This window comes from Anguilla rostrata, chromosome 12 (assembly GCF_018555375.3).
Source record: "Anguilla rostrata isolate EN2019 chromosome 12, ASM1855537v3, whole genome shotgun sequence".
NCBI lineage: Eukaryota > Metazoa > Chordata > Actinopteri > Anguilliformes > Anguillidae > Anguilla > Anguilla rostrata.
Window position 1 is genome coordinate 21626460 of NC_057944.1, and position 10520 is coordinate 21636979.

A 10520-nucleotide genomic window follows, 5' to 3' on the forward strand; every position below is an offset into this window, starting at 1 on the left:
GTAGCTGAACAAGATCTTTAGTACCTTTCTAGTACCCTCCTTGGTTAAGCCAGCGTATTGGCAGGCTACATTATATTTGCTAGCCAACTGGCTACCAAGCAGTATTAGCAGGGAAAAAACAGAACATGTACGGAAGTAAACTTGCAGATCCGGGTCTTGTGTGAACCGCAAGAACCTGGTTCTTACTCGCGTGGCGCGAATGGATCAAACACGGGTTGAACCCGTGTTCAGTATCCGGCTTCAACCCTGGGTTTTGTGTGAGAAAGCGGTACAGCTGCTGAAAGAGGTGTGCTTTGTTAGGGTTGGAGTGAAAGCCTACAGGACGGTGGATCTCCAGGAACAGGGTTGGGCAGGAGTGCTGTGGCCTGTGCTCAGTTGTTTGCGGCTGACCCGTGTCTCTGTACCGTCCCCAGGGAATATGGCAGGGCGGCAGCAGCAGCTCCAGCCTCTCGGTGGAGTCCAGCGTGGGGGAGTGGCTCCAGAGGCTGGGTCTGGAGCGCTACGAGGAGGGGCTGCTGCACAACGGCTGGGACGACCTGGAGTTCCTCAGGTCAGCCCCGTGGCTCCGCCCACCGCAATAAGCGCTTCGTCTGTAAGAGCTCGGCTCAACCACGGCTATATAAAGGAGAACTGTGTCACAACGGATTCTTCGGCTTATGTCGAAGATCTTTACTGCACAATAATATTTAACAGCTCCAGCGTTGCTGTTTTTAGGCTAGGCTGTTATGAGCTTAGCCAGGACACCAATATGAAGGAAAGCAAATACAAAGGGGGTTCAACTGAGACGAATGAGGGCTCGGAGGGTCCCTGAGTGAGGGGGGGTTGGGTTCTCTGTGGATGCCCCTCCCCTTCCCTTCATCTGTCCTTCTTTTTCCACAGTGACATCACAGAGGAAGACCTAGAGGAGGCGGGAGTTCTGGATCCCGCCCACAAAAAGATCCTGCTGGAGAGCCTGAAGCAGCAGCAGCAACAGCAGCAACAAAAGTGAGCCGAGCCAAGCCGAGCTGGTCCAATCCACGCCTCACAAGAATTGCACTGTAGTTTTTTTTTCATCGTTTTGTTTTTCTCAAGGACATTTTGTCTGTCAGACCCTTTTTTAAGTTCATCGTCCATTATTGTTATAATTATCGTCATTATTTAATAAAAACATTTCATGGCAGCACCTCTGCCACGGCACCCCTCTCTGACAGACAACGGACACCTTTCTGTTCCCACGGCTTGGCAACAGGAAGTGACATCATCAGGCTGCGCCTCAGAGAACGGTCTCCATATGTAGCCTGCATTACATTCCTCGCCTTACCTTGGGCAGGAGATTCACTCCTTTATTCTAACTTCACTTTATTTTTATTTCTATTTTTTAACATTATATTGCATGTATTATGTTGCAAAGGTAAAGGGAATGGTTTAAACCAAATCCGCACTGACTGACTGCTCACAGACCGCGAGCCTGACATTGAGTGTACATTCGTCTGTTCGTCCAGGTGTTTGAGAGAATTGAAGACTCGTACCTGCTTCGTCGAGTGTGTTATGACTGAAATTGTATATTATATTTTCAGTTCAGTTCTTCTTTCGGTGATTGTTCAAGTTTCATACCCCAGTTCACTTCTTCTGCTTCTGCAAGGCTAGAGAAAGAAGAGTTCTTGGAAATTGAAAGCTACCTTGTCCCAGTGTCAGTTTCAATTCATTTGTAGAAAACATGCTTTTCTACTGAAGTCACCATTTCCTGTCCATTTGCTGTTCAGCCTCAAGCACAGGTCAGTCTGTGAAGCACCAGTTTTATGTTTGTGCATCTCACCACCAGGTGGTGCTATTGATTTGAATAATCAGCCAGCGCGACGAACTCGTTCTCCACAGTACTGTTAAAATGTGACTTTTGATGCACGTGAATTTACAGAGGGAGACACTTCAAACATGCAATATTACAGTACAAGAAAGAATTCATTTTTTCATCCTAACAATGATAGACGCATATATAGTTTCAGACCGACCTCCTATTTTGCTGGTTGACTGCCAGGTAGAATAGGTGTGTGCATATTTTTCCGAGACGTTAGTTACAATCACCAGCGAGTCAATCCAGAGCAGCTTCAGTCATCTTTTCTGATCACGTGATCAGAAAAGAGACGATAGAAGAGAATGTGTTGCTATGTTGCACGAGCGCACGCCTTTAACGGTAAATCGCGGAAGAAAGCTAACTGACGTGTGGTAGTCGGCACCTCCTCATTCAGGCTCTTTCTAAAAGACCTGCTCCAAAAGCTGAACTTTGCCAGCCATCACCTCCGGGACTGTGTCCTGTGGCAGCCATCTCTCTGGCCTGGTCTGCTCGCGCAGGCCAGGGATTTGCACAAGGAGGACGGCAGCAGCTGTGAGCAGCTGTGTGGGGCCCTGGGTCATGGAGCTGTAATGCAGCCTTTCTGACTTGATGTACTGTACATGCCTGGTGCCCTCTGCACTCCTCCTAAGGTGACACTCCTTCCTTGTGTGCTGTGTTGGGACACACACACACAAACACTCACACACACGCACGCACGCACGCACGCACGCGTACACACACCCCATGTGCCTTCAATGGAATGAGCTGGCCAGGCAGTACCTCTCACTAATTCGTCTGCTGATCAGGGGTGTTAGGACTGCCTTGCAGAACCGTTATGTCTCTGTAAGACTGTGGAGGGCGGGGCTTTCTGCCTCCGCTCTGTTTTTCCCCCCAGAGTTCTTTAGTTTGAGAAGCCATCACCTTCCTCAGTGAAATTCTGTTTGGATTTGTTCATCTTTGCACATTGGACTTTGTTAAGTGATGCTTGAGCAGTGTGCTGGCTCTGTCCACTGGTTCAGACAGAGCCCCATGATTTGCGGTTTCATTTCATGGTAATTGCTGCCAAATGGGAAAGAACCCCCTTCCTGGTTATATTGTCTGTTCCAGATTGTTTGTAATCTGTAGAGTGTTTGTTTTTGTAGTTTATACCTCCAGTCAGAGTAATTGTGCCTGTTTAAAGTAGTTCCCATCAACGTATGTATCCGTTTAACTCTCATACGCATCTCAAATGTTTTCTTGTCTTTGTTTTACATTCTGCCAGTTTGTCTTCTTTAATGTTTTGTTGTATTCTTAAGTTAATATTGCAGGACGACTCTAAGATTTTTTCCCCTCCCAAACAAATAAAAACTAATTGCTAACAGTCAATGTATGTGACTGATGGATTCCAAAACTGTTCGAATAGTGAATAATGCGTCTTAATGATCTTCCAATAAGCCGTTTCAGCGACTGCAACAATATCAATGAGCTCAAAATAACGAAAGGGAAAAGCTCTCACTAACCAGCCAGGCATATCAGAATGCAGTGTTGGTTTTTAATGGGGAAAATGAAAAATAACAGGGATGAGTGGTTTAATACTTTATGTGACATTTATCATACAGTACATTAGAAAAAACCTACAGTGACAAAGCATGTGAATAGCATTTTTTCCTCAATTCAGTGTGAGATCTTTAGCAGCTTTGGAGAGTCCTGTGCAGCACATAATTAGCTCGTTTGTATTCTGTTCTCTTTTTACACCGATCAGAACCTCTTAAACCAGAAAATGTACATCATGAATGGAGCTTACCCAACACCTCAGAGAAACACCCAGTGCACGACCGCATTGCATTTGCATGCCACTTCACGGCTTCTATAATTTACTAAATATCTGTATAGTTGACAGAAAAATGCTCATTTGAGCTCTCGTCTGTTTCCCTTTTCAACGATCCCATTGCAGTAGAGAGGGAAACAAAATCTATAAGGTTCATCACAGATACTGTATCAATATCACACTTTTAACAAATAAAAATGATGTAGCAAAGTTTTGGTGGAATGTTATAATCCATGACAAGCAAATATTCCACCATTTGAGCCTTTGAGAAACCTGCTCACATGAAGCAGTGCTTTCGTGTATGTATGTTATGACGGTAATGAACTGTGAACGACCTGGTTTGTACCGTAAGTGCCGCATTATAAGTAAGTAGTCTGGTATATTTCCTGAATAAAATCTTGATGGGCTTTTTTTGTCTTTATCTGGACCAAGAAGGTAACTAATATTTTTTTCTCTAGGTTGTAGCTGGGAAGTAATATCACCAACACCCTTTTTCACAAGACACAAGGATGCGTGGGATAGAGGCGGTATTTCAGAGGAAATGTTTTTATGCGTTTACATACTAGTGCTATAAATGTGTACTTTCTCCTCTAAGACTGGATACAAACATTGTGTGGACACAGTATAGAAAGGGTTACGCACAGAGGAAGGGCCTTGGGAAAGGAAGGGGTTGGAGAGCAGGCGTGAGAAACCCAGCCGCCATCGTCTGCACTGTGAGCTTGCATCGCACGGTCTTTGGAATGTCAGGATCGCCACTGTGAAGTAGAACTGCACTACCCTTATATTATATTTACAAATTATTTTCATCTTGCAATATTTTATACCTATCTTTAAAAAACCAGACCATAACTAAAGGTCACACTTACTGTTACTCTTTCTTTTTTGACTTTAATAAATTATTACTATATTGGATTACTATATTATTTTTTTGGTCACGTACAGGTATAGCTTATGAAAGGAAATTGAGATGGGAGACGTGTTAGGGCGTGTCTCTGTAGGCAGTAGTGTGAAAGGGACAGAGTGTTGCCGTTTGGTGGACCGGAGGAATAGCCATGACTGGTGGACGTAGGAACGAGGCCGAGCCGCTGTCTGTCGCTACGCCTGGGGCTTCCAGCACAGTAGCCAGCCGTGTCGCTCTTACCTTTCACTGTAATTTTCTTCTGGATTATTGCTTTAGAAAAATCCTCAAGTTCATAACCGTTATTACAGCAAGGCATCCTCGGCTGCAAGCTAGTGGTGACTGGGGACACTGACCCCACTACTGCTGCTGAACGGGATAGCAGAGAGGGGCATGTTAGTGCAGTGGGTCAAAGGTGAACCAGCACTCCTGAAGAGGCTGCAAAGGGAGCAGGGAAGTAGCCAGTGGCTTTAAGTGGAGAAAGGAAAGCGGTCTGCTGACTGATACTTTGTTAATACTTTAAAAAAACAGCGTTGGGTAATTGGATTTGGGGATTTTTTTTTCTCCAGCTCTATTACAAAGGGAAGTTGTGCTTGCTGGTAACAATAAGGTTTTCTTTTTTCTGTCTCTCTAAATACCTGTTTTGTTTGTTTTTCACCAATTGAAATTCAAATTGAGATGAATGAATTTGGGGGGTGGAGGGTTGTGGTCAGTGCAGCGTAAGTGCCGAACGAACGTCTGGTGATTCATGGCTATGTACCAAGCAGCTTCGGCCAGCATTACCTTGTCAATCGCATCCTATTTATAAATGAAGAGGAAGTAAATGAGAGTCAAACCTGTTGTGTCTGCATGGTTTCTCAGCCTGTACTCTAGTTTGGTGAAATTATACAGCTTAGGTGCATGGGTGGAATGTTTCTGTGACAAACCCCTAACGCATGTACATAGGCCCATGCACGCCCACACCTGTCACTCTGAGTCCATATGATAATAAATAAAAGGGAGTCCAGCTCAAAGGAGGCAAGTTCTAGAACAGGTTTGTCTTCAGGGCGTTGGGTTTCCGATGGAAGCTGGACAGGACCCCGGCGAAGGGTCCGGCCATACTGTCCGCAGGCTGCCAGGCCTTCAGCAGGTCGGAGCCCTGCGGCCCGGCGGGGGCCACCCCAGTGCTAGCGGAGCCCAGACCGGGCCAGCTTGGGGCCTTGAGCCCCTGGTGTACAGAGGAGGAGGAGGTGTTGACAAAGCCAGCTCCTGCAGCGGACACCGGGCTGGGGCTCAGACTGCTGCCAGGACTGCCCATGTTCCCTGAACTGGGAAGAGATGCCGTGCTGTCCGGGGTCGGGCTACAGGTGGACTCCTTTGACTCATCGTCTTCTGATGAGGTCCTGGTCTCACCTTTCTTGGTGCTCGCGTTGCCATTGTTCCCCGTGCCGTTGTTGCCTTTAGAGTTGGCCGCACGCTCCTGCTTTCGGAATTTGGCACGCCGGTTCTGGAACCACACCTGTAGAAGACAGTAGTTCTGAGTATTAGCAGCCATCACATTATTATCAGTTCACCTCGTAAGTTGTTAGCGTTTCACAACTAACACATTTAAAAGTCTTGCGTATGGATTCATTAAGACTTATTTAATGTTGATCAGCATGATCCGGAATAAACCACACATATCATTTTGTGGGACGACTTCCCTTTTTAACTGACGTTGCACGGCGTAGTCTGTCGCTTGATTGCGCTCACCTGAACTCTAGCCTCGGTAAGGTCGATTTTAAGTGCCAGCTCTTCTCTTGTGTAGATATCTGGATAATGCGTCTCCGCGAACACTCTCTCCAGCTCCTTCAGTTGAGAGCTGGTGAACGTCGTACGTATGCGCCTCTGCTTCCGCTTCTCGTTAAGCCCGGACGGGTCAGAGAAGAACTTGTAGGGTACTGGGGAGGCAATGGCGATGTGAGATGTAGGCTACCATAAGCCCCAATCCAAACAAGAAATTGCAATAAATAAGCAAAAAAGTAAATATACTGATTTAATTATTAGACATTTAAAATTTCGCGCAATTGCCTTGAATAAATAACACAAAAATATATATCCGTACATATCTGTGATATCTATAAATTGAAGCCCCTGGGTTAATATGTTTTATAATGAAAGTACTTTTAGACTCTATATGATTAAATATAAAATGATTTAATGCTTTAATTTTATTTGTCTTATTTAAGGTTGCTAATCGAACTGTGAAACAATTAAGCATTCAAGGAATGCAGACGATTGTAGTTTAGCCTACTAATTTTTAACCACAGCTAACTTGGAACTTGTTTAACAACAAGATAAATCAAAACATATACAGGATAGCCTGAAGGAACGAATTCAGGAAAGGGTACCAAATATTAATTCATAAGCTAAATGGGCGGTACACATAAATCGCTCTTCATAAAAGCGTCAGCTATGCGCAATGTAATGTATGCCGTTTAAGTATCAATCCGGAACGGTGTATTTTATATTCAGAAAATATGATATTTGTTAGGTACTGAGGAGTGTTTCATATTCACGAAAACGTGAATTTGGAAGAAATTACATTTATTTTCATTGAAAAGTAAATATTTGTTTAAATTTGTTTAAATAGCCTATAGCCTGCAATATGGAACATACTGGAGAAATTCCAAAAGCCTAAAATAAAATCTTAAAATTTTATCAATATGTTCAATAGTAAAGCGCATTTAAATTCAAGCTGTACATTTATATACGTGTAGGGTACACCTACATATGTTTGCAGGTCTGTGGTTAAACTAGGTCGCTAAACAACGCAGGTGTTTCAGATAAAATCTCGATCTGATCAAGGTGTCCCCTGATGACTCCTTTATTCTGACGATATCCGATGTAGCTAAGTTAATAATTATACTGGGAAGGTGTTTTGCAATTAAATAAATACAATTATTGTTAGAATAATGGCTAAATTCATTTGTGTTTTATATATTTGTTTATTTATTTGTTCTGATGAAGTTGGTAGAAATTTAAGCGCAATTCCTTTTTTAAAGTTAGAATAAAGTACGAGTAGCAAGTCTTTTAAACAAACTGGTGCATATTAGCTACTGAATTAAATTATTGTTTTAAAAAGACAGTTTAGGCAGTTTCTCCCAATATTACGCCCAATGCGCTCTGACGTGCAGGAGATCCACTGCGTTGATTAGATCATTTCAATTTATTACGCATTTCGGATATTTCATTAGGCTGTATATTGAAATCACATGCGAATTTGTCTGTGGCTTAAGACATGCTGATATAAATAAGAGATAATGCAATGACGCTCTCGTATAGTTTTATTTATGCCATCGGCAAGGAGAATTTGAAGATTGCGCTTGAAAACGTCAAAACACGTGCACTTGTTACTACCTCTCATATGGGCGACAATTAGACCCCTTGATTAAATACTATTTTATTCCGTGAAGAGAAATGGTTTACCTGTGGAATACGGAGCAGGCTGGTGGTCTCGAAGTGCTCCCAGCGTACAACTACCTGTGCTGAGGGGAGGGCAACCTGGATTGGCTCCGAAGCTGGTCCGGATAGGGTTGTATTGAAAGGTGTTGGCTTGACTGCAGGAGTTGAAGTCCGCATAGGCCGACGCTTCCATGGCTGCCATGCAGGAATCGTAGGTATTCAGGTAAGAGTAATCCATTTTGTACATGGAGAAACGGCAAGGCAAACTCTCAAGCGAGTGCTTTTCACGGGCGTAAATGAAGTCTTGAGCATACAATGACGGGTTGAAACCGGGACGTAAAGAGATTCCAATTTTTTATGAATTGGCAAGACCTCTGATCTGATCTGCAGTATTCAGTACCGTCCAAATGGATCAAGCTATGCGTCCCTCAGCTTTTTGCTCCTGACAGCGCTTAGTCTATCTGCCTGCCTGCGTCGCAACCCCTTTTTCTCCTGCTCAAGCATCCACGCCCCTCGCGCTCTTCTCCCTGACTGCTCCTCACTATCCCGAGTTCTGTTCGACAGCGCAATGCTCCGCCTGAGCGGCTGTAGTGTGTTTATAATAAACTTGGCAGTCCTGGAGACAATAGCGAGGCGGTGGTCTCTTTACATGACAATATCTCCCTAGTCTATTGGGGGGCATCACTACTGGACAGCCCCCTCCCACTTCTCATGCATTACTAATTCACGATTAACCCTTTCGTTCAAGCATCTGCATGGGACAACTGAAATAATAATAATAATACGTTTAATTATTATTATCTGATTTTGTCAAGCCGTAGCTATTGGATATATAGACTGATACTAAAATCACGTTTTCCATTTGGGCTACAGGTTTAGGTTTACAATTATATTTTGGGTTTCACATTTTATTTTCTGACTGTCCTGACTATTGTCTGTTAAGATCTGTTTAGCTGAAGTCAAAACTCATTGAACGAATCACTGCCGAAAGAATACATTTTAGAACGTGATATTCGGTGAATCCCACCTGTCATAAAAGCAATGACGCCTGTAAATTGGTTTAAATTGTTGTTCAGTGTCATCGAATGTGATACTAACGCATTTAATCGCCCCTCAGGCAACAACACTTTAATAGTGTTTAAAAAAAGGAAAAAAAGCCCACCCAGTCATCGTTTAAAAGATAGGTATCTTCCGTTATCGCCTTCACTCGTATTTTACCCTGTTATGATACGATGGTTGATGCTGATGCTGAATAATAATTTGGAGATTATTAGAATAATTTATTGTTTCTGTGCTAAATTCCACTCATATAGCCAAATGCAATACAGACAGCTCCAAAATTATGAATATTTAATATGCATCTGTAAATCTGTATAATTATTTTAGAACATTTCGTTAAAGAACAATTTATTGTGCTTATAAATGAATCAAAATAGCCCAATTAATTTAGCATTTGTGGATGCTAAATTAATATTTGTGGATGCTAAATTAATGAATAGGCCCGCGTCTATTTCGGAATTATCAATGGAAATTCCTTATTTTAAGAGAGCAGAATGTGTTGCGCTGAGCTGTAAAGAGTCTGTTATCTCGTTAATGTTTGACAAACGAATTGTTCTAATATGATCTCTCTCCGTTAATTCGGCCTGAGTGCGAGTTTGAACTTCCGTGTTTTTGAAATATCAATTGGGCTACATTAAATTCTTGTTTAAAAATCAATATTTGTGGACCATCATCGCGCGGTGCTTCCGCCTAAATCTGATTCGCAAGAACTGGTTAAACTGCACAGTTCTTTAAACACGCTCACTTTCCGTGCACTAATCCGCCTGTCCCAACATGAAGTTTCCACAGACCTCTAAGAAATGTTGAATTATTATTGATAATAATTGCGGGCTAAGTAATGAAACGAATAAACAAGCATTTAAGCCTATTGCGCATATATATATATATATATATATATATATATATATGAAAGCAGCATTGATGTAAGTTGCTCCTCGGAGCTTTTCACACTTGAAACGTTCCTAAGGACAAGGCTACACTTATTTGTTGCCGATCCATCTTCAATTATCTGACCGCAGCCGTTTTATTGGTTAAGCCTATAATGTAAACGTCGATTGTGATACAGGAATTACATTTTACTTTCAGTGTAGACTTATGTGACCAATAACCTAACCTTTTTTGAAACACTTGTTGCACCCAATACACGACGTGTAGCTATCGAACCATTTTGTTTACAATTTACGTGCAAATGCGTTTTATTTCACATTGACTAAGCGTACGCAGAATAACATGATTTTAAAGGCTTCTTCAATACAATATGAGAGAAAATCCTCATTTCACGCCTCCTGCTAATCATGTCCATCTCTTCGTAATTAAATTTGCGCCCTGCTCCACGGGCCAGTCTGGAACGTGCCAAAACTAGCTGGTTCTCCGGCGTTCATGGCAAAAAGCTCGAGGCGATCCCCCTTCTCAGTCATGCCCTCAGGTCGATCCCAGTCTTTCGCTTTTCTCTCATTTTTCTTTCTTAAAAGATCTGGAACCAGTCACAGATCTGTAAGGCTTTCTGGCTGTAACCAGGTTAG

The 10520-nt window shown here is 42.8% G+C and overlaps 2 protein-coding genes across 3 annotated transcripts in view; one reads left to right on the forward strand and one right to left on the reverse strand.

The window, feature by feature from the left end:
• Positions 1-3175, forward strand: part of inppl1a (inositol polyphosphate phosphatase-like 1a) — a 42097-nt gene extending 38922 nt beyond the window's left edge. For both annotated transcript variants that reach the window (XM_064301661.1, XM_064301662.1), the window contains exons 26-27: positions 414-550; positions 880-3175. In XM_064301661.1, the coding sequence (XP_064157731.1) occupies positions 414-550; positions 880-988 (246 nt within the window). In that variant the 3' untranslated portion in view covers positions 989-3175. The remainder of the gene's footprint in view (positions 1-413; positions 551-879) is intronic.
• A 197-nt stretch (positions 3176-3372) lies between these two features.
• phox2a (paired like homeobox 2A) lies at positions 3373-8587 on the reverse strand. Its single transcript, XM_064301668.1, has 3 exons — positions 7963-8587; positions 6247-6434; positions 3373-6013 (listed from the first exon to the last, which is right to left on the reverse strand). The coding sequence occupies exons 1-3, from the start codon at positions 8183-8185 to the stop codon at positions 5540-5542; spliced, it is 885 nt and encodes a 294-aa protein (XP_064157738.1). The 5' UTR covers positions 8186-8587; the 3' UTR covers positions 3373-5539.
• Between the last annotated feature and the right edge of the window lie 1933 nt (positions 8588-10520).

What these genes read in the sequence shown, in the direction of transcription:
- phox2a (XM_064301668.1), bottom strand. Translation starts at nt 8,185, where the DNA reads ATGTACAAAATGGATTACTCTTACCTGAATACCTACGATTCCTGCATG. An exon ending in GCCTGCTCCGTATTCCACAG is followed by an intron (nt 6,435 to 7,962) that starts GTAAACCATTTC and finishes TTGCCTCCCCAG; the next exon opens with TACCCTACAAGTTCTTCTCT. An exon ending in TTACCGAGGCTAGAGTTCAG is followed by an intron (nt 6,014 to 6,246) that starts GTGAGCGCAATC and finishes TGTCTTCTACAG; the next exon opens with GTGTGGTTCCAGAACCGGCG.